At 36.8% G+C, this 24517-nt stretch overlaps 1 protein-coding gene across 2 annotated transcripts in view; it reads left to right on the top strand.

Moving 5' to 3' along the window:
• TBCK (TBC1 domain containing kinase) overlaps positions 1-24314 on the top strand; it is a 115573-nt gene extending 91259 nt beyond the window's left edge. The window contains exons 25-28 of one of the 2 annotated variants that reach the window (XM_075032410.1): positions 6619-6794; positions 11442-11601; positions 20906-21032; positions 23640-23742. In XM_075032410.1, the coding sequence (XP_074888511.1) occupies positions 6619-6794; positions 11442-11601; positions 20906-20944 (375 nt within the window). In that variant the 3' untranslated portion in view covers positions 20945-21032; positions 23640-23742. Of the gene's footprint in view, positions 1-6618; positions 6795-11441; positions 11602-20905; positions 21033-23639 lie in introns of both variants that reach the window. The other variant, XM_075032400.1, reaches the window with a different exon arrangement.
• The last annotated feature ends 203 nt before the right edge of the window (positions 24315-24517 follow it).

Raw genomic sequence — 24517 nt, 5'->3', positions numbered from 1 at the left:
AATACTGCCTTCATCTACTTAGTTATGAAGGATGTAAACAAAACCATTTGCATGGGAAATACTAAGTGCAAACACACCGGTAATGATTGGTTTCAGTCATAAAATCCTTTTAGATGATGCAGCTAAAATCCAGTGTTCTTATTTGGTCTTGTTTTCAGTTACTTCCTGAAAACTGACTCTGCTTGTCATGAAAACTGCTTCTTTGATAAAAATACGATAGCAGTGGCTTTGCCTACAAATCTATCCTAAAGTGTCCTGTTCTTCTTGCTTATTCTCCCTCTTCTTTTCTACGAGTTGTTTTCATCTGGCTGCTATATTTTAATTGGTATAAGATAGTGCTATTCTATAAAGATATATTTATCCCAAAGCTTATATGATGGCACCATTACATTATTATATTTAGGTGGAAATCACTGTAAAAAAAAAAAAAAAAAAACAAAACAAAACATTAGCTTTCCTCCATTATGGTTATTTAAAGTAAAACCAAACACAAACAGCAGTGTCTTTGCTACAAACTAGTGTGACTCTTGATTCGGAGTTGCATCTGTTTCTGGTTGCTGTGTGAATCTGCTTTTGTCTCTTTCTCTGTTTGATCAATTCTTCAGAAATCTTTTAAAACCATTATCTTCTAACCCGGTTTTAAAATGTTTTTGTTGTTTTATTCCTAGATATACATGCATACATTTATTTCAGAAACAAAACATGAGGTTCCAAAAATATGGAACGACATCTTCCATGAAGCGTGTTTCTTTATGAAGGACTTTGATACTTTGAATAGATTATTTTATTTGAACCCCAGATTTTAATTATATTGACTTTCAGGCTGAAGTTCCTTCTGTATTAAATTTGCTGCAATAAGTTTTGCCAGCTTCAAAGACAAAAGGAGGGAAACCCTGCTTCTACTCAGATAAAGCCATCCTTTCCATGGATAAAAAGTTGCTTTATAGCTCCTGTGTTTATCAGATGGGACTGTTAAGTTCATGTTCAGCAAAACTAAAGATACTTGCTCATTTTCTAAAAAAAAATCTATATATCTTCATTTAATAGCCAGGATGAAATGCCCGTAAGAGATTACAGGCTAATGGAAAAATAGATAGGAGCTATGATTGTGCCAGCCTCATGTTCTGAAGTGCTTTAATCTTTCTGAAGCTTGACTTCTAATTTGAGAATGATTAAGCAGCTTTAATTCCTAATATTTAAAAGAAAAAAAAATTCTTAATGCCTATTTCTTCTTATTAAGAGCAGTAAATGCATATGGCTTAGCAATTCCCAGGCCTATTTGAAAATTAATGGGGCAAGAAGAATAAGTACTTTGAAAGTAAAGAATTTAGGGTGTTGCCAGAGAAACTTCTGGGAGGGAAGTAGACCTCAGACTTAAGCTTAAGCACTCTTTTTCCTATTACCAGCCTGCTTAATCAGCAGGCTTCCCTGATGAACAACTTCTTACAACTGACTAGTCTAAAGCAAGATTCATGCTTGAAGTTAGGATCTGCTAAAATAAGTCTCTCTTCTTTGCAGGAAAAGAGGCAAAGCAACTTAAGTAGTAAGCTCGGTATCTTAGCATGTGTACGACTTGTGTGTGTGAAAATACGCGTGCATCTTTTTGATAAATTCTTACCTTTTCTAAGTAATGACAGGCAGTTCATGTCTGTATATGAACACAGTTCTCAATTTCAGTGCTGTAGTTGGTATACAATTTCTTACACTACCTCTAAAACTATGAGTATATTGACTGAACTGTTGGAGCACTACACAAGTGTGTAACTGGACTTTCAACTACCCAGTGGCACTGTGCTTAAAGTAGAGCTTTTGCCTTTTTCTTAAAAAAGAGTAAAGGGGTTGTTTTAGAAATTATGTGCCATGTCTGCCTTGGAAAAGAGCAAACAGAGCACAGTAGAAGAATAATTGGAGGGAAGAAACAAGCGTCTTACATATGTGATATGCTATTTGGACTTAAGCTTTTCCCATGGGTTATCTTGGCTGGTTTTTTTAATTGTCCTGTTTGTACCCCCCATAGAATAATAAGTATTACTAGCATGGAAATTTTGGTTTGTAGGATAATCCTTATGCTCCCTTCGTTGTTTAAAACAAACAAAAAATAGCAGATGATAAATTCAACAAGATATTGTGAGCAGCTGTCCTGAGACGTGACTACCTGCAATTTAATTTAGCTGGAATCAAAATCTCAGTTGGATACTACTGCCTCTTCACAATTTGTTGGGTATTTGTAAATAATTACTAGGAGACTATTAGTGGCATAAACTTTTTCCAAGAGCAGCTAACATTACTCAAAGGATTTGGTTTAAAGTGGGCCTTCTCCCTTCCTTCACCTACTCTTCCTTCTGGTTCATTACAGCTGGAACATAATAAAGCCTAAACAGGGAATTGAAGGCAGCAGTCAGGACAAATGTTAAGCCTCCGGTCTAAAATGTCAACCTGCATCTTATGCATGTCATCTTAGTTGGCCAGGCTGAGGCAAAGAGAGTAGTCACTGAGGTGGTAGACAACAGCTGGAACACTGTTGTGGAGAGGAGTAGGAAAGGTGTTAAAGGTTCAGAAGAGTCTGCAAGATTTGGTGCTCAGGGGCCATGACAGCCTCAAGAACTGTCTGAACTCAAGTCCAGTGTGAAACTACAGGTATCTATAGCAGGATGGTGATATGAAGAGGAGGTGTGAGGACTGGGTAGAAGGATTGACAGCTTCGTGTTAGCCATGTTTAGCTTGCGCTGACTGACAGTTCATTAGAAGATTCCTGTGAGAAAATGTCTGACATGAAATATAGTTGTTACCAGGTACAGCAGATAAAGTCAAATTTTTAAATGTAATTAGGAAAGATGATCTTATAAGTGCATGCACATATTTCACTTTGCAATTTGAAGGAAATAAATTAGTCTGATAAAACAGCTGTAAAAAGAAATAACTGATTCAGCAATTCTATTTCCAGCAAGACTGTCGAGGAGCTTTAGGCTGCAGCTTTGTTCAAAGCCTGTATAGAGATATTGTATCGCTAAATATACCATTTAGGCAGATCTGGACATACTAGGTCAAAGCAAAGATGGTTGTAAAATTCACAGTTGAATGTGTTTCTCCTTATTTTCAACGCAGCTAAAGGAAAGAAAATGTTTTTCCTGGTTATTAAAACCTATTCACAGGACAGATAGTGTCTACATGTGGAGTACTCCTTGTGGCTTTATACTTTTAGATAAGGAGAAAATGTTTTTATATCAATATAGGTGAATTTGGACTGGTTTGTTTTCTGCTGTAGACTTTATGCTTGCCTCTTAAACTTTTATTCTTTCCTGAGGCATCCATCCTATCTGCTGAATTAGACAAGAGTTGTATAAATAGAAGTAGGAAGTGTTTGTGTAATTAGAGACCATCATAAGGTAAATGTTTCTCAAGAAGACTTAATTCAGGTCATCTCAGCCAGCTTCACTGGCATAGTCCACATTTATAATGCTTGACTTTGCTTCCTGAGTGTTTATTGTTACCTGTAATCATCTGACCCTGCTTCAAGGATTGAAATCTTTTTGCAGTGGACTTGCTTCCCTTTTCTCCTTGGTAATGCTCCACAAATGTTCTCCTGAGGGAGAAGCTGTTGCCTCAGGAGGGTGTAGTGATGTCTGCCAGTTTTAGTCATCAGGCAAATTAAGCTGTCTCAGCCAAACGTGTATTTATATAATTGCTACCCTTTTTACGTTATTACCTTTCTTGGGTATTGCAAACTTGTGTCTGCTGTGAATCCCCTAGACGTGGACTGCTGAATTCATTTGGCAAGTCTGAAGTTTGAGAGAAGAGTTTGGTATTATTGTTCCTCCTCTCCTTTGATGCAATTCATTTCCTTGGACTCCTCTTGGGGAAATCGAGCTACTCAACTGGGAGGTGGCTTTAGACAGCAGCTGAGAGTCGGCTGTGTCCTCTGCCATACTTATTTTTATGGAAACAGATCTCCCTTCAGTATTGGCTATTCTGTTGAAACAAATAATGTGTTATCCAGAAAATCAAGCATTTTTCTGATTATAAAGCATTGTGACATCTATTATTCTGAACTTGGGAGGAAATTATGTGCTGACACTAGCAATTTTTAAGTTCTTTTGTTTTGAATACTATCATATACAATGGAAAAGGCAGTTTGGTGGGCTAATATATTCCCTGAAGTACAATTACGGATTTTGTTTGTAATTTTGAGTGCTTTTTGATAACCTGCTTTACAGCAGAGGTATTTTTAACTGCAGAGGGACTAAGAAGTCTTTTTTCTGGGACATAACTCAAGAAAATATGTGTATGCCTCTCTGTTCTCTCTAGCACACTCTCTAAATTTGAAACAGTCCTCAGATTAAATGAGAAGCCTAGTATGTTTAGAAACTGAAACAAAAGCTAGAGCTACCAGTCATTTGGGCTAATACTAATTAGTAAGGCGTCCATTTCCTTCAGTGTGTTTCTCCTGTTCTCTTGAATTTTTTTCATGGGCTATAAGCATATAGTATCTCAAATCAGTGTGGTCACTGCAATCTAAAACAAGGTGACAGAAATGGAATATTTTTTCAAAGCAGAAAATTTGCTACTGTGATACTCTTAGAAAGACCTGTATTTTGACTGCACTGTATAGAATCATTCTCAAAGATAATACATGATATTTATTCTTTTATTTTTTCACTTTCTGTAGTCCATCTCTGTATGCCTGTGCTCGTGTTCTAAACAACTGCAGAGCACACATGCAAATCTTCACAATGAAATGGTTGGCTATTTCATGAATTTAGGTCTTCCTCAAGAAGACGACATCAGATCAGTTAGAAGATCTTTCAGATGTTCCCTCTAACAAATCCTAGTTATCCTGTTTGTTCCTGTCTCCTGACAAGCCAGAATAACTTGCTAGAGACAGCTGTGGACTTAGTTATGAACAACTTTCGCCTCTACTTGACCTCCTGCTCAACAGGAGCACAATGGTTGCACAAGACAAACCAGTTCTGTTGTAAGATGACTGAGCCCCATAAGTGTATCTTTGATGTGCATAACTCTTGGAGTAAGTTGAGTTCCATAACGTTTTGGGGGTTTTTTCCATACATAATCTGCCTGTTAACTCTGTATCTGCTGGATTAAAGCATAATGAAAACAAGCTGCTTTAAAATTTACCTGTGATTTTTCAAATTGAGACAATGGCAACAATAGAAGAAAAAAGTTCTTGCTGCAGAAGACTATAATAAGTGTAATTTATTAACTTCTTAACACCATGGTGCATGCTCATGTATTTTTAATTACATAGTATATGAAAGTTTTAAAAAATAAGCACATTCAACATTTAATTGAAGTGATATGAGGACCTTTTACTGCAGATATAATTCTGTAAGTTCCACCAGGGTAGCTGAGAGATTAAAGAAAGAAGTCTTATGTTTGCATATGTAATAATATGAAAAGTGACTGTAGCACTCCTTTAACTTTTAGATCTGCAAATAGGTTTTGCAAACCCGGTGTTCCCAAGGACAAAAGCCTAGTGCTGCTGCAGAACTTTTTGCCTGTTGCTTGCAAATAATCTTAAGTTTAACCCTCTTGAACAAGCTGAAGGTTTTCCTTATGCTTTATTTTGATTGAGTCAAGGTAAATCTTTTGGGCAAAAGTGTAGTTGTAATGGCACTTGGAAGTTTCAGCAGTTTAAAGCAGCCTCTGAAGGAAGGTGGAGACATGGCTTCATACATTTCACAACTGTCTTGCAGTGACCATATTTTATTTTTTCAGTTCAGAGATTTGTATGTGTTGGTAATGAAAATACGGGATTTCTGCATTCTCTGTTATTCGCAAAAATAAGGAGGGTTAAATTTTTTTTGTTCCCTTTTTGATTTAGATACGCATGAGCATTTAAGAAGGTAAAGTGAAGAAATGCTAGTAGTTAGGAATATTTCTGAGATAATTCCCAATGAAGGCTCTCTTATGAAAAAAATATTTAAGTATTATCAAACTAGTTGCTTGAGTACTACCAGGTGTGTGGTGGAGTGTGTTATGTCATCATCTGTCCTGTCCCCCCGATTTCCCCATCCCCCAAAACTAAGGAACAAATTTTCTGGATTATAATACAGGACTATTTCTTACATTTCTGGTGTCCTGATTTGTGCCTAGTCTTTGGGCTGGGATAATAACTGGTGTTTAGTTAGCTCTGTATCTTACAGAGGCATCCCTGCAGTTTCTGTGCCAAGTCTCCAGCTGCTACCCTGCTTTCCTGCTCCAAACAAAAGGTCTTTCAGCTTCTCCTTTCAGAGTGCTTTCTAGCCAATTTACTTAATTTCTGATGCTGAAAAACATTTGGTGAGTTTTGTGACCCCCTCAGCCACAGTGAATAATTCATTAACAAATCACAAACTAAAATAGTTTGTACAGATTGTCAAACGATTTTCTTTTTTAACAACTTCAACAGAATATAGGGCTATAACTGGCAGACAGGTATTTGGCACTGCTCTGGAGCTTTTCTGTATGGATAGTTTAACTCAGAGTTCAGAGTCATAAGGAAAAGTTTTGTTTCTGTCTGTCTGGGTTGTTACATTTTGAGGTTGTCAAATAAGTAGAAGTTTCAAAGAACACCATGTCTCTAATTCTATCACCTCTAATATTAATTTTCTTCTTTTAAAGTCTAGGGATTCTATCAAGTTGGATGACCTGAAGGCAGAGGTGTCACCACGAATTTCAGCAGAAGATCTGATCGATTTGTGTGAGTTGACAGGACCTAGTCATTCCAAAACACCTGTAAAGAAAACAAAGTCTAGCAAGCCAAAGCTGCTGGTGGTGGACATTCGTAACAGTGAAGAGTATCCTTCAAATCTGAAGTGCCAGCCTTGCCAAATCATGCTTGTATCAATTATTTCCTCATAGTCTGCAGGCAGTGAGATGTTCAAATAGTAAATAATGGAAAGGGATGTGATAGAGGTACAGTGGAAGGACTGAAGGCAGATTTTTTTTGTCATGGAGAGCCATGGTTTGCAGAGAAGAGGACAAACGTATTTTTTCCTTCCCATTTTAAGCTGTGGATCTAGTGAAACCACTTTGTACCAGTAGTGAAAGTGCCTTAATGCTACTTTTTTTATGACAGGTGTTGTCAGCAAACCTTCCCCATCTAATATGACAAATATTTTGGAAGGGTGTGAGGCTTTCCAATTAAGTGGAAGGGAGATAGAGAAGAGTTGAGACCTCATGTGCTTTGCCAATCCCTCAGTGGAAAACCAATTCCTACTGAGTGCGTTCTTGCTGCCATCAGGTAATGCAGCCATATGGCTGCCCTAACTTACATCCTCTAGTTACCTTTAAGACCTTTCTGATTATAAGCTAACTAGAGGATGTATTTTTATCAGGGTTGCTACCCTGTCTACGCCTTACTCATTTGTTCTTTTTCAGAGACATAGTTCTTTGCATGTGGAGTAATTTTTTTTATTGTTTTTCTGAATAGTGTAGTTACAGGGCCAGGTTTATTGGGGTTTTGGAAGGGGGAGTCCTTACAGATGTGCTTTGCCAGCAAGACACATCTTTGTCAACATCCATCTAAAAGTGGGAATAATGACAAGATTTTATTAGAAGTAACTCTTAATGTTATACTGAGTATTTGGGAATATACTTGTTATTGGTTTGTATCATTTTTTTAAGTATTGCTCCTTCCCTAATAGCAAAGATGATGTAGATAGTTGTTTTTGCAGTAGATGTACTCTTAGCTTGCTGCGTCACAAGCTATAATTCTTAATGCGCAAACAATAGAGAAAATAGAAAAACAGAAAAAATAGAACCATGAGTTTTAGTCCAACTTTACTTTGAGAAAGGAGGTTCATTCCTTTTACGTATGTCTGGCTTGTTCTGAGTCTCCCACGACAGAGATTCAACAGGCTCCCAACAGCTTTACCATTAGGAGAGATCTTCCAGTGTCTAACAAATGCTACTAACGTACTGCATGTGCATTAGAAAAGTGTAGATTCCAGACAATGAAGTGAATGGTGGATCAATGCCAATATTTGGGTTAAAATATGTAGTAAAAATTTAAATAAAGAATGTTTCAATCTCATTTTTCATTTAAAGGTAATTGTATATGCAGAAAAACACTGCCACTAACATTTTTCTCTATTAAATATTTAGCAACATTTATGACAGTCTGGTGAAGTAAAAAAATAAATATTTTTACTATGTAAAGATAAATTTATTATTTACATTGTAAACAGAATAGTATAATTGGACTATTCTAAATTAAAACTGTTATTTTTCAAGGAAATATAATTTTATTGTATGCCAAACTTGAACCTGTAATGTGATCTGCTGTGTAGATAAAACAGAATGGTCAAAGGAACACAAAAAAGTAATTTTTCTTTTGCTTGCATGTATTAATTTCATGCATCAGTTAAGGATTCCAATTAAGTAGAGATTCATGTGTCTGAGTAGTTTGACTCTTTATTTTCTGCACTTCAGTGGCTTCTTTACTCCTGGATCTAGATTGTTGAAAATGTGGTCCTTTATTCAGAAACTGTAAAAATGCAAGCTATTTTCAGAGAGATAATTTCTTCATCAAGAGATAATACTTTTTAGACTCCAGTTTAAAAGAGAAGTCCCTGGAATTAAAAACTATAAAAAGTTCTTGTTACTGCATAGAAAGTTTTGATACTACTGAGTTAAATAATGTTTCTTTATCTATGTGCATCATTCTGTTATTAATTATTTAAGCTACTTCCTAGAAATCATCAAGGAGAATGCAGAGGGAGAACAAGTAATATAAAATGCCTAGACTCCAATTGTTGCACTGAAAGGCTATTATCTGTGTACAGTAATGGATTTATTTATATTATAATCAGGATCAAAGGCAAGGTGTTTGCTTAAATGTTTCTATAGCTTTCCTAATAGCTTAATAATAGGTTCTACTCTACTGTTGTATAAATCCTATTCTACTTTAGCAGAGTGGATTCAGAATTTCAATTATTTGAAAATCATTTGACAGCTATGAAGTAAGTGGTTTTATGAACCTGTCTTTCATATTCCAAAATTTTAATCAGACTTTCCATTTCTATTTCTTGAATGAGGAGGCATGCTGGGGAGAGAAAAATCTCCATAGCTTGAACAGTGCACTGTAATCACTGCTGCTGTTTCAGTCTGGTTGGAGTTTATGGTAGACTGAAATGTCCTGTCCTTTAAATAATGGGTGGACTTAAATCCTAATACCTGTCTGATATTAGGAGGTAGGGAATGTCATTATTAAAAAGGCAGCCTGGTAGGTAGTAAAATTACCCCTTGAGTGAGTTGGTTTGTATGTCAGTTGTAGAAGAAAACATACGGTACCTAGAAAGCTATTAAACTCTCAGCAGTTCTGAATATACATGGGAAACCATAGGAATACAGTGTTCCGAGTCCTGTTCATTCTTGCAGTAAGGAAATAGTCTCTGTGTTTGTCACAAAATTTCAACAAACTGTACAATAGGATCAGACAGTCTGTATGTTACTGTGGCATGTGTTTTAAAATGTGACAGACCACTATCACGTGTTTCAAAAACATGATCATTTCTTATGTTTTGTTATTAGTCTTACTCATTGTCTATGCCTGTTGTGCTAAACTTTGTTTTCAGTGTGATTTGAAAAAAGCATGAGAGGACTTTCAACAAGTATCAAACATGCTTCGTATTTCATACTAGGATGCACTTGAAAGCTAAGGCATTGTTTTGTAATGAAGCTTATGTTGCAAGGCCAAGAGCTACTAGCCCTTTTTCCCAATAGACAGCTTTGTAACTGAAGACTTTCTAATGAGAAGGTAACATACTCAAAGCAGTGTCTCTCTTGGCCAGCAATTCGTCTAAGGCTCATTTCATTAAGCATGTTAGCAGAAATACTGGCAGCTTTCCATTCCTGTTATGAAAGTTATAGCTGCATACTTACGGTCTCACAGTCTGTAGCACAAAATCTTGGCCATTTTATTAATTGTCTTAGTACTGGAATGCTTAAGGTGGTCACTTAAGGTTAGGGAGAATGTGAATGACAGCAAATACATTTTGGATCTAGTTTGGTGTCTAATGCTGATATCAAATTATTTCTTTTATAAAAGATTAGGTCAAGTTTCTCTGAGCAGTTAAGTATACTCAGTGGCATAAGTGCATGCAACTAAATCTGTCCAAAGTAATTTTCTGTCTACATGATGACTGTTTCAGAATTTTTACCCTGGTTAGTAGCAATGAGAGTGATGTGGTTATAAATGGGGTTGGGGAAAGGGGGTTGGCACAGATTAGTGAAGGAGGAGCATCATAATTTTTCCCTTCAAAATAGAAACAGGCAACATTAATGAATGGTACGTGATCATCTTTTGTTCTTTCAAATGTTTTTGTATAGCCATGTTTTTCCCACACTAACAGTGATGATCATAAAGCTGAAACTGTTACATAAATCACGAGAAAAGAATGCTAATATTAACCTAAATCAATTAAGTCTTGCCTCCATTTAAGGCAGCTCCTTTATTAAAAAGGGTTCTGGGATTTAATTATAAATTAAACTAGTTCTCTGCAAGTACAGTACAGTAATAAAGAGTGACTAACCTGGGTATTCAATATTGTGTAAATTTTTGCAGAAATTTGCTGCTTCCCATCTCTTCAAGGCTGTTCTTGTTTATTGTTGGGGAGGGGGAGTGTTCCAGGCATGTGTCTATGAAAGTAATTCAGAGGTTTGTCAAGGTCATGGCACATTTTCAAATTCATAAAAAGCTAGGTAGTAGTGGTCCAACTTAATTTTTGAAGCAACTTTCACATTCAATATTTGTTCATAAAAATCTCATTGAATGATCATCCTTGAAAGTCAAGCACAACTAACTATATCTCAGAGTTGCTCGTACTCATTTATTGTTTGCTTTTCAATACCCAATACATACTTGCTGTTAGCAGGACTGCAGATAATATACATAATGCTTATAGTCTGGGAATCTGAATGCGTGTACATTTCAGTTTGGATCAAAATTGTAGGGGGCTTGCAGGGGTTGGTAGGAGGTTTAAGGAAATTTTCCAGTAATCCCTATTTAGTTTTAGTTCTAATTGTAAGTACTTTATTCCTTTTGCATAAAACTCCTCTGGAAGAGATGTTCCAGCTGTTTATTGGTATTTGGCTCCTGTTATCAGACTAGAGCTGATTTGAAGTAAAATCCACAAAAATATGTATACTGTGGATATTGGGTCCTTAGCACCAAGTGTTTCATTTAGCAGATCAGTTTCTGTAGTGCTGTGCTATGTCCTTTAAGAAACAAACAACTCTTCATTCTGTCCTTTTTTTCTATGTAGTGTCAGAAGTTTTCTCCATATAAGTGAACAGTAAATGAGGTTTGTCAAAATATGCTAGCACAAAAGACCAACACTGTTGTATCACGACAGCCAGGATGAAGAGCAGGTTCATCCTACAGCTGTGCGTGTACCACAGATACCTCTGCCTTTTAGATGTCCTTAACTGATCTTCCTAAGCTTTAACCGTGGCCACATTTCTGGCAGCATCAATGTCCCATTTGCATCAGCATTTACTGCAGAAGGGGATCTCGTCCAGTGCCCAGCAACTGCCACGCTCCAGAGCTTTAAAGGAAGAGTTGTGGTGATTGTAGGAAATGCAGTGAAGAGCACAGCTGCCGTAAGTATATTGCTATAACATATATACTTAGAAATACATCAATGGCATGAATACAGACAGCAGTAAATAAATGCTAGAATCCGGATAACTCAGATTAGTAGCTTTGGGTATGATGATAGGATTTGGGGTGATTGTTGTTGTTCTTTTCTGCTTCTGATAAAGACATTTCTCTCCAAGTGATTAACATCTGAGAAAGTTCATGTTTTGAAATGAGATTATTTAACATTACTTTTTCAGCTTTAAAATCTTTACTTTTGGCATGTTATGGAAGTGACATCAGCACTTCTAATGTGCATCAGTAAGATTTAGTTTTGAAAACTGACTTGCATTTACTTTCTGTAGTGTTAGGAAGCACACATAAGGTAAGTAGGGTGGGGACAGGTGTGTTATGAAGTCCAAAGGAAATAAGATATAATTCATATTCTTACTAATAAAAAACAATGTACTGATTAGTTTTTTAGAATCATTTAGCTTATGTAGTTGTGCTCAGTGAAGAGGAGAATGGTTCCTACTGGTAACTTTCGTATGATACTTTTATTGTCAGTGGCTTTAACTAGAGAGGGAGAATATTCAGACTTGCCTATTCCTTTTCATAACTAAATATTTGGTGGTGTTGTGAACCAGCAGAATAACTAGTAGAAGTATTTCTTTTGCCACTCTTCTCTTGGGTGAAGGAAAGTTATCTGTTGGTTTTGGTTGGTTTTTTGGTTTTTGGTTGGTTTTTGTTTGTTTGTTTGTTTTTTTAAGATATGCTCTTAAGTATGGTATACCTTTAGTTCACCCATTTCTTAAGCCTATTTACTCAAACGGCATGAACTGTAACCCTGATGTGACAAGGAGGGCTGTGGACCACTAAAAGGCCTTCATGTGATGGACAGCAGAAGCATCAGCATGACACATGTTGGAGTTTTTTATACATATAGGGACTTGTAAGTAGTGTGAGAAATCCCTTTCATTAATCTGTGTTTCATCATTTAGAAAATTAACTTGTGAGATGTATCATATCTCTTAAATAGTAACAGATGGCATAAAATAGACTGTACAGCATATCTCAAATAGTTTCAGTCAGTGACTATATCTAGGTTTTGTGCATGAGATCTGGGTAAGTCCATGATAAATATTTCAACATGAAATAATCAACTTGAATAATCATAATGGCTCGCCAAATGCTGAATGCATAAATCCCTGCCCCCCCAAAGAACAAATGCAAAATCCATAAAATGCTAAGAGCCAAATGGAGATGATTTAAATGATGCTTTACACGTTTGATGGTGATTATGCAGCTGCTTTCAACAATTACATTTTAAAATCTCTGAACATCCTAATTTATCTCAGTGAGAGCCTAACCTTTCACGAACCTCCTGAGGAGTAGGAACAGGAAAAAGAACGTGCTCTGGTATTCACTAATGAGTGTTTTTATGGGAGATATCCCACATACTACCAAGTCATTTTCTGGGAGTTGTTTTCCAGGACCAGTCAGAAATGTTTTCTCTGAAACAAAGAAACACTAAGTATTCTGTTTAAAACAGAATGAAGAAACAACCTGAAACAAGTGTCTGAAGAAAAGAAAGGACAGAGGCATTACAGTGCGGGCTGTGGGTTACACCATAGCTAAGATGATACCATTTTCTCCTGTAACATAGTGACACTTCTTATGCAAACTTAGATTATTTTTTTTTAAAGTTTTGTTAAATGAAAATTGAATGTTTCCTTTGCAGTGCAGCTAAAGAAAACTTGCAATGTGCTCTGAAAGTGCAAGTACTTCAGTCACGTGTGAGGGTGCTGCCTTATCCTCTAAACCCAGACTTTCTGTAACTGAGACAATGTTGACCTGGTTTACCTGGCATTGTCAATATTATAGCTTTTCATAAAAAAGAAATGCTGCTTTGCCTCTTGATTTGCTTTTAGAGTTCTTGAAAGTCTAACTAAAGGGTGTGTAGAGTTTTAAATAGCAACAAAATACTGGATTGACCAGTTTGACCACAAATTAATTAAATACTGGAGCCTAAATACTGCTAGGAACTCACCACTTCTATCACACCCTTAAAGTACATATAAAACCAGCCTCAATTTGACTGTGTTGATAAAACTTAGAACTCCTTTTTGTGGATTATTTTTTGAGACCAGTTTCAGTTTTACTCTGCATGACTGCATAGAACTGTCTGCCACTCTTCATGGACTTAACCAACCCAAAACTATGTAGCTTGAGGCTTGACAAGAACAATAGCTATTAATTTTTAAATTTCACTAGGTAATCCAGTCATATGAAAAATTGCAAAAGTGAATGTGTGGAAACAAAAACAATTTTGTCCAAAGAACTGTTATAATATGTTCAGCTTAAAATGTATTTTTTCTAAACAGAGTTATGCATTTCCAGCTGAAAAGGAATGAGCCACAAATTGTACCCTCCACCATAAAGGAGAATTTTTCAGAAGTGTTCACTGATTTTTACTCCATTAAAAATATGCAGATTGGCACTGTTAGATGTTTGGTTTAAATTTAGGCAGGACTGAGAGAAGTGGGGGCAAGTGTGAAAAAACACTGATTATTTATGGGGCTATTATTAATTAGAAGGTTGAATCTTTCAGTTGTGTTTCATATTAGTAGCCTACTTGGCATCCTTTAAATGAATTAAAAATTTAAATAAAGCAAAGTTGAATGTCCCAAACAGATGTAGAAAAATCCTTTTTCACACTTCTTTTCTGTTTCTATCTTTTGTATTTGATTTGGTGCCAGGTGATTAAACATTTAAATTGGAAAGAAAATGCTGTCTAGAACTTGACAGGCGAGAGGGGAAGCTGAAAACTTCACTACAGTACTGTTCCAGCAGGAGGCAAAGGAAGCCAGCAGTGCCACAGACTTCAGCATAGCTCTGGCTCTAGCTGAACAGTTCCTCAGGACAGAATTAAAACAGGGTAATCCTGCTTGTTAAGCCATTTAATTTACTCACTCTAAAAGTTAAATTAATAGATTGGCTGATGTACAAGAGCCTTACTGAATGTGCCATTAGCAGCATAAAGGTGTTGTAAAGAGGACCTTGCACTGGGCATCATGTGGTGGTGCTTGGCTCACACTTCTCTGCAGAATATTCCTTCCTTTAGGCTGGTGCTCACTTTGTGCCAGCCTTTCTTCTCCTAGGGGATTCTGGGCACTTGTTAACAGAGCAGATACTTGTTTGTCTTTGAAAACAGCAGGAAACCTCTACATAAAAGGCATTATGCTGGAGTTAATCAAACAGATTCTATTTTGATTTTTAACTTCTAAATATGTTAAGTGGCAGCATCTCTTAAGTGAATCAAACTCCCCTTTCCCACATCCATTGGTAGATAAGTACCTTGTAAATTCCAGTATGGACAAGGGATCATTACAGCTGGGAGTATAATAGTTGAATAGGCAATGAGTGTTCAACTGTGGCTTTTTTTTTTGGTGCATGGCAAATAGCATGTCTCCTGACTTTTGTCACTTTCAAAGTCTGAGATACAGCAAGTGCAAAGGCGGATCATAGTTATGCATACGTAGCATGGAGATTGCTTTGGGTTTTTTTTGGAAGGGCAGTGTTACTTCTTCATCTCCGCTCCTTCAGTCAACTTTGAGGTGCTAAGCCATTATTTGTTTCCATTTCCATCTTTTTGTCGGTACTATTGCAATGTTGACTGAAATTAGAACAGGATAAAAACCTTACCTGATACTAAATCATGCTCCAGCAACTCAATTTTGACAGTGACATGCTTCTACTTGTGTGATGTGGTTGTTTAATTTATGTGTGTTTCCCTGGTGGTTTAATGTATCTGTTTTATTGTCAATTAAATGCTATAACAGAATAAAGTATACAGGATACTTTAATCTGTCTAATAATTTGCAACTCATTTATTTCTTGCCTAGGAAAAAGTTAGCTAAACTGTAAGTCAAGGCTTAAGAAAATCTGTCTTTATAGCAGGGAAGTAAATTCTAAATTGTAACTTCTGATTGCTACATTGATTATTTTTGTCTAGATAAGTTATGCTGTTATAAATAGGTTGTCTAGACAATTTCTACAAGTTACTGAAGCAAAGTAGTCATTACATCACAGTAGCTAATAGATAAAATATATGAATTATCTCCAAAGCAAAGTCAAGCAGTCCTGATCTTCCATGAGACCTTTCTGACCCTTTCCAAGGCAAGAGGGAGAGGGTCAAGTTCAAGATTCTTTTTGTATAACATATTCATATTCTGAAAAAAAAAAAAATTCTCCTATATGAAAGTAACATTTTCTGTCTCTCAGCACACTATCAAAAATGCATTTCTTCTTGTATGAAGACTGAAACACATAGGTTAAAGCGTCCAGTTACCACCAATGAATTTGTGTGATTTTGTTGTCATCTTCCTTAGGCCTTTTAAAAAGGCCTTGCCAGAGAAGCAAGTCTCTGCATGCTGAAGCTGGTTTCTTGTTACAAACCTGTCTTAAAAACACAGATGGATAACCATGAAACTTCATAGGGTGATCTGAAGATTAGGTGTTACATAGAATACTAAAGGCCAGGTGCATTTGTGCTTCTAAAGACAGAGACATTTAGTTAGAAGGGCTTAATGAAACTTCTGGAGTGAAAGTAAATAGAAATTAGGCAATAAACTTCTTGATGTTTCCACTATACATCTTTTTAGATTCTACATTTCCTTGTAAATATTCTCTGCAGAAAAGTGATTGAACAAGTGGAATGAAAACTGAAGATATTTTCTCTTTGCAGGGATGGAGGCAGTCCCTTTGATTTCCAGAATGGCTCTTTTTTCATGTTGATTTTGTTAAAGCATCACCCTCCCTTCTGCATTCAGACTCAGAGCCTACTGGAATCATCAGGCACCTCTTTGTTGCTTTTAAAGAGGAAGAGATTAAGCTTGTATTTTGAAGAGATTGAAAGGTTTAGTTAATCAGCAACAATCCTCCTGGTTGTAACCCTGCCCAAGACATGGTTAAGTCTTCATTATTTTATTCTGTAAATTCTGTATTATTTTACTTAGTCCTTTTAACTATTGTAACATGTATGCATGTTTTCCTTCATCAACAGAAAGTAGCCCAGCTGCTGTTGCCAATACATTGCTCTTCATGTGGCAGGAGAAAGACACTTGGGCTGCCAGCCAGGAGTTGTGTTATGCTGTTGTAATTCTGCCCCTGTCAGTGGCTTTGGTTAGTTTGCACTGAATGCATCTGGTACAGCAGAGATGATCTAAATATTCTCCTTTTCCAGCTAGGTATGAAAAAGGAAAAGGGGAAAATGAAAGATGGAGGCTCAGGAGCAGAATTTGAGTGTTCCTTTTCTTCTTCTGAATTAGGTGCCAAGGAAGGCAGGCTATTTCTAAAACTCCAAATAGGTTCTCTTTTTTTAATCTATACTGAAACTGATGGGTACGGTTACTGGAAATCTTAGCTGGTTTGTTGATGTAGATGTTGTTTGGCTTATCTGTGTGCCTTACTACATAGAGGTTTGGATGTTTCTGAGATGAGGAATTGTGGAGTCCTCAGCTTTTTCTGTCAAAATAAGTCTGACTTCTGAGAGATGCTGGCAACCAGGATCTCAGCTCTTCTCAATCATCTGTCAGATCTGTAAGGCCAGGAAAGATAGGAGATGGTGAACCTGAATTCTGAAGTGGTGCTGTCAGGCTCCAGGGTTTCCTTCAGGCACATCAGTGTTGGCTGTGGTTATACTGTCTTTGTGGGCTGCACCTCTGAAAGAGCACCCTTGTCCTTGCATGAGCTTGCATGGATAGGTTGTATCCATATCGCTCAGGGCTACTACATTATAACATAGAATTACCACTTTCTGGGGCTGTTTTTCTGCTCTGAGACAGTGTTTTATATTTCCTGGTATTCTGGTTCAGAGAATCTGAAATAGTGATAACTGAAATAGAGATGGTAATGAACTAGTAAATGTGTTACAGGTCCAGGAGACTTGTGTAAGGATATTGCCAGCTAGAATGGTATTGGTGAATTTGGCAATTCCAGTATCCAAAATGCTTGTCTCGGGCAATGTTGTTTTGCTTTTCTCTAAACTGTATCTGAATCAGCTTTTGAAGAGGACTGACTGACTGACAGCTTCAGGAGGCAATGTGTCCGTTGTGTGGGAGGTCCAAAGACTTTAGTCCTGGAGTTTAAGAAGAAACAGGACAAAACTGGCAGTTTGGGTAGTGTTAGTAAAAAGTACTGCAAATCACAAAGAAAGGTTTTTAACTTTCAAGTATTTCTTTGATCATTTTTCAACATCTAGGGCAATCTTTAGACTTGGAGCGAGGTAGAATCTTTCAGAAAGACTCATGCTTCCTTTTTTATATTCAAGCCAACTGTTATGCATCTTTTTTAAAATACTATTTCTGTTCACAAACAGCTGTTTTTATTTTCTGTTAAATCAAAAATAGAATAGGTTTGCTTTCTGCATTTTAATTTTACAATTCATTCAGCCATATTGGGTGTAGTGAATATATTTTGGTCAGTATAAATTAGCTGTGTTACAACAGCTAACACTCTGCAATTGAGTTTTCATTTTCGAGTGCTTGCTCTCAGCTGGTTTTTTTATTTATTTATAATTTCTAAGTGGAAAATTAAAAATGCAGGTGTTTAAAATTTATTACTTTGATAAATTTAGGTATTTACTCTTACTTTCATTCTCAGTAAAATTTATTCAGAAACCAGCTATTAAATACCTGTTTGTGTAGGCTTATTTTCAAATCTTTGCATGTTAGTCCTTTAAGTTACTGCCGTGTTTTTTGTACTGATGGAATGGAAATTGCTCCATTTTGGCCAGGTCTGCATGTAAAGAATTTTTCCTTGATCTTGTTAGAGCAGTAAGTTCTGCACTCTTTTACTTTTTTTTTTTTTTCTTGTTTTTGTTTGTTGGTGGTTTTTTTTACATATTATGTGTTTGCACAAAGTTGTGCTTTTTCTGTTTTGTACTTCATTCAGTTTGTGCTAATACCGTAACCATTAAATAGGCAATGTTTTGTTGATATGGGAGGCTTTAGGTGCCTAACTTTCCCTTGGTGTTGAAGTGCCATTTCATTTATCTGGAACCCTTTAATATAAGAAGGAGCTGACTAAAAATAACCCTGTGTGCTCAGTCTGCTTTGTGGCATATGGAAAGTGTTGTCTAAAAAGCTCTAGACTGACCATCTTGACTACGCTGTGCTTTCGGAGTGGTGAACTTTTGACTGAAATCATACAGCAAAACAGGCTGCAGTCCCTAAGAGATTTGTGTAGCATGTGTTTACAAATGAAAAACTAATAATAATCTTGTGACAATGGATGAGTACTACAAAATTGGGTTGATATTTCTCCTCCAGCTTCTAAAGTATCTCTTTTTCTTCTGACTCTTTCAGAGTATGATATCAACATTTTATACCCTGGTAACATTTGTCACAACGGTCTTTTTGGGTATTCTGGTACAGTATGGTCCTCCTCCTTCCCTCCCAACTTGCCCTTTAATTACAACCTGTCAGAAGAATGTCTGTGAAAGTGAATAATGTGTACAGAGCAACCCTGATGGCTAGCCCGAAGGGTGCTGGGAACGGTGCTGCTCAAGCTGTTATGTTATTAGACTCTTTGCTGTAGACAGTCAAAAATGTGATGTGTCTGGTGTAATACATTCAGCACACTTAAAAGCTGTGATTTTACTGCTTGGAACAGGGTAGTAGAAACATTTTGATAAATGCTCCAATGTGCACATTATTAAGGTTCTTGATGGTACTTAAAGGAGCAGTCCTGTTATGCTGTTTGTATTGAGAGCAACACCAATACAGGGTAAAATGTCTAGTATTTGCCCAAATTTTGATACAAATTGGCTGTGATCTTGTCTGTCTTTGAAAGCCTGACTTCTTGTATCTGCATGAAAGAGTCTTAGCTGACTGCTTTCAAATGCAAATTACAATTTTCTGGCTCAGTTATACCTACCAGGAAGAGTGTTTTATGTGGAATTGATTGATGCATTACTTAATAGAGGAACAGTGTTTCCAAAGTTTTCACCAAAGCCATCCCGTAGTAGTTATTAAACAAGTTGCTCACCTATTCATCCTTTCATATATACTATTTGCTGTGAAAGTAGCAAGAGGAAGTTCAATTTAAATACTAGATACAGCCAGTAAAAACACAGTAACTGAACTTTTGGGGGAAGTATGTTTTGAGGAAAGGCCACTTGAGGCAGAAGGAAAAGGCTTAAAGTCTTGTAGCATCCCTTTAATCCTTTACCTCAGATAAGCATAACTCTCTTTCCACCAAGTAGTGTTGTCCAAATGAAAACAGAAGCTTTACAGAGGACTGTGATCCGTTGGTGGTATGGGGAAACAGATGTATCTCAAAAGTAATGTCAACACAAACATTTGATAAATTTGAGAAAGTATAATCACCTTATAAATGACAGAGTTTCATTTCTATTTAAAGTCAACCTGTATAATGGAAATATAATTGTGCACTACTTTTATATGTTTCAATAAATCTCTTTTTAAAATTTAGGTGTGCTTTACAGGTTACTAAGGATGATGTAACCCATTTGCTCATCTCCTCACCATGTTATCTTCTGTCTTAAGAGCACCTCCATAAATTAGGTTATTTAGTGGACTACAAAGTACGTAGTCAGGTGCCTGTTATTAAACTTCTAGTTGACACTTTATGATAGCATTTATAAAGCAAATAGAGCCCATGTGTGAAGTCCAAGGTGGCAGTTTCTGCTGTAGAAAGTCTGTGGCATTAATTCAGAAGAGCACCTTGGGCTTTTTTTTGATGCATGAAATTTTGCTTTTTTGGGATCACTGTTTTTTTCAACTTTGGGGGAAAGATTAATGTTTTTCTCTCTCTCTTAATTTCTTGTATTTCTAAGTTACTGATATTGAACATAAGTGAAGGTCACATTAGGGAGGAAGTCTATGTAGCTATTTCAAATAGTTTTCCATGCCCCTCCATCAGTGCACATGCCAGAAATAACACTTCCATGTGTTTTGAAAATACTAGCTTCATACAGTATATTTTGGCAGGGAAAGATAGCAGGTGGTGTTGGAACATTTCAGAAATATGGTGAACAAGTTCCTGTTCTTGTCTGTGACAGACTCTTCTGTCTGGAAGGCACAAATATGTACTGAGGAACAGAACTATAAGAAGTCAAAGTTTTAATTAGGAAGACTGCAATGCTAGTAAGAGACTACTTCTAAATCTACTCTTTACCGAAAGTTACTGTTTCTACTTGCAGTGACACAGTGGTGGGAAGGCAGAAGGTAAAACTAGGAATGTCTTTAATTGGATCAAATCCTATGATCCTATGAGTTAAACCTTGACTCTTCTTCTTTACAGTGTGGAGACAGGTGTATGCGCAAAGCTCTTGGAGGCTGATATTTGGAGTTTGATGACAGCTCTCAGCTTATGGGCAATGTGTATGCCTCTGGGGCCCTGACTTGCAGCTAATTCCCACAGTAGTGAGGTACCAATAACATGTTCCCTGCTTGCTGGATTTTCCCTGGCTGGATGTTCAGATGCAATATTTTAAGCTATACTTGCAGCCTTTCTCACCGAAGCTATGTAGACAACTACAGACAGTTCTATGACAACTTAAAAAAAAAAAAAAAAAAAAAAGGCAGTTCATCTTGTGGTATATCATCTTGTCATGCTCTTGTGCCTTCTGTCTGTCATTTGCTAACAGCCACAGATTCTGCAGTGCTTGCTTCACAGAGGCCCTGCAAGAAGCGAGAGGTTCCCCACCATAAGGTTAAAAAGGAACCTCTTGTCATATACAGGGAAGAAAATTTTACTTCAAGCCATACCTTGGTTACTAAAGCAGTTCTAAAATACAGTGGGACACTGTATTTGTCAAACCCAAAATACAAAACATTTGTTTGCATTTTTTTTTTTCCCGATTACATGGAATGGTAGTTATATTATGGTTAGGGCATCCAAAAACTTGCAACAGAGTTTACAGTGTATTATCAGAAGTGTAACATTATCAGTAGAGTAGAACCTCTCTGCTGACACATGGGACATTGTACTTGGCAAATAACATACTGCTTCCTGTCAGTCTGAACACTTGTTGCCACTTTTCAGTTCTGCCAGCTATGAGCAGCATTGGTGTCCAAGACAGACCACTATCCATTGGTCACAGGTGGAGAGCACTGTGAGGCGATAGATATGTACATATGAAGTAGAGATGTCTGGTAGGAGTATTTCACTAGGAATATATACTATTTTTGTAGCTCAGGGTATGCACAGTTGAGTGCTATTTTTGACAAAGAAATATCTTTGTCTCTGTTTTGCCATATCTTTATGGACTGTGATTATAGCGAAAGGTAGTTGGTCTCTCCTAGTGATATCATCTGTGCCTATTACACCATCTTTGCATCAGAGAGCCTCTCTAAAAGCATAGCATTTACTTTTCTCATGAAAACTGGCATCTACATACAGTCTAACTTTTTGATTGTGGTGATTTTTTTTCATTTAATCCTCTGAATCCTGTACTGACTGACCCAAAGTAATGGGGGAAGAGATGATTGACCTTTCTTTTGGTCTTCCTTAGGCAAGTACCTGAAACAAACATAACAGCCAAAATGTCCTGACTAATCCATTGTGACCTCTTACTCTGCCTCAACAAGTCCTCAGTGGTTACAGTTTATGTACTAGTTGCTCACTCCCTGGTTATAAATCCATCCTGCAACACAGAGAAAGGAATGCAGTAGCTAAGTTTGACACACAAGTGGACAGAAATAAATTCCTTGCATATATAAAATAACCTTCAGTGTGAAGCAAAAGTTCTGGCTGTGGAAGGAGTTTAAAACTTTGCTACTATGAACTCTTACCTGTTAAAGAGATTATTTCAGGACTTGATCAGGTAATCATGTAGTACATCTTGTTCTGCCTTAGTATCTGTGACACTATCACAGGTAATTAGAAGGAATGTAAATATAAAAAGAAATCCCATGTAGTAATTTTGGATGGGATGCCTACTGCTGTTCTTGAGTTGGTAATTTTGTTGTTTATGCAGTTAGTTATTTGGACATCATGCTTGCACAGGGTTCTGGAATAGTATCACAAATCATTTTAAAGAGTCAAAAAGGAAATTACAAATGTTTTACATAGCCCATTTGGAAGCACTCAGTGATTTTCTGAATGGTACTAATTTGTCAAACAAGCATAAAGCAACAGTCTCAAAGACTGGGATGGCAGGCCAGTCTTTCTCACAGCTGTTGGAAATAAAGTAAAACTATTATAGTTTTTCTCTGATTAATCCATTTTCGTGGCTTGCTTTTTAATGTATTGCAGTTAGTATTTAAAGGGTAAGTTTGACATGTGATACACAAAATATTGTTCCTTTGGGTTTGGATTTTGATACAAAATTTTTGTTATTTTGATTTTATCATTATCATTATTTTGATGGAAAAAGTACTGTTCTTTCATCAGTGTAGCAACTTTTCATGAAGTTGCTACATGGAAACTGGTAACTGCTGTGTTTGGTTTACAGAATGAACTAATTGAGGAAAGAGGGAAAGAAGCTTTCAAGGACTGAGGGGGAGGGTTGTGGGGTGTGTGCTTGTACTATGTAACCTGTCTATGGGCAGGTTGAAGGGGTGAGGGGAGTACAGCTGCTGGATCCCAAATTCATATCTGATATCTGTGAAATCAAGTCATGTCAGACAAATTTACAGGTAAGCAAATGACTATACTACCAAACTGTGATGCTTGTACACTTGGGAACCTACAGAAAACAGCTGGGAGTTAGATGAATGCAGAGAAAAATATGTTATTTCATGCTTTGAGAGGGGTTACTCTGAGATTAAACAATCCTGTTAGAATGAGGTAAAATCCTGCCTAAGCAGAAATAAATAAAGTTCAGGGTTATCATTGTGGCACTTTCATGACCGCCAAATTCATCCCAGCTGTTTCAACAGGCCTGGGTTCCTGTGTTGGACTAGTTGGTGCAAAGAACAAACTTCTAGGGATCTGATAATTTTTTCTTTTGTTTAACTTGCCTTACTTAACACAAAGTTACTTAGATTTAAGGACTATAATATGCAGTGTGCTAACGATGTATCTGTTTCAGTTTGCAGCTCATCTAGTGAAAAACAAGTACCCAAGGGTCTGCATCCTAGATGGAGGAATCAACAAGATCAAGCCAACTGGTCTCCTCACTGTTCCTTCTCCACAAATTTAAGTGACTGTAAACATTCAGGACAATCTGCCTGAATAGGGAAGTCTTACCGTACAACATAGATATCCCAAACCCAAAGGGCATTATGGCGTCTTCGCTACACAAGCTATCCTGATGATCAATATCTTATCCTGCAGATCTAGAGCATGGGAGCTTTGTGTTTATTCTTTGATATAGAGCTTCAGTTGGAACAGATGAAAACTGTGAAGCTTCAAGCTTTCCAAGAAACCTCTTTCAGCATTGATGTAGTGCACAGCTGGTTAAGCAAGTCCAAACACAAAAAGAGTAACTCAGCAGGCATTTGGTATCTTATAAATATTTCTGCAGAACAAAATAAACTGGCACTTGATGGCTCTAAGCTGCACTTAAATAGATTATTTTTCAGAAGCATTTTACTGTGAATATTGAAAGTAACAAGCTAAAACTGTACCCTCTGTGTATCCTGTGAAAAAGTGTATTCTCTAATATTTTAAAGAGTAATTGCTGTATCTTGTGACCTACTTTCTTTTTGAGAAAGCATTTTTTCATCTGGTTTGGAAATAAAGATGTGTCCTAGATTGGAAGTCACTGTAAGAGCTGCTGCTGAGTCAATCCAAACTGTATCATCTCCTGCAGAAGAGAAGGCCTACTCCTCTGTGGAGAATTCTATTTCCATAAACACAGCAAATGCAACCATTTCTGAAACAATTACATTTACGAGAAAGGTAGGCATTTGACAATACTGTGTGTTATGACCATAGATCAGTTATTCCGCGAATAATCGTGCTTTT

This window comes from Buteo buteo, chromosome 1 (assembly GCF_964188355.1).
Source record: "Buteo buteo chromosome 1, bButBut1.hap1.1, whole genome shotgun sequence".
Classification (NCBI taxonomy): domain Eukaryota; kingdom Metazoa; phylum Chordata; class Aves; order Accipitriformes; family Accipitridae; genus Buteo; species Buteo buteo.
Note: the sequence above shows the minus strand (reverse complement) of the source record. Positions and strands in the feature narration are given on the sequence as shown.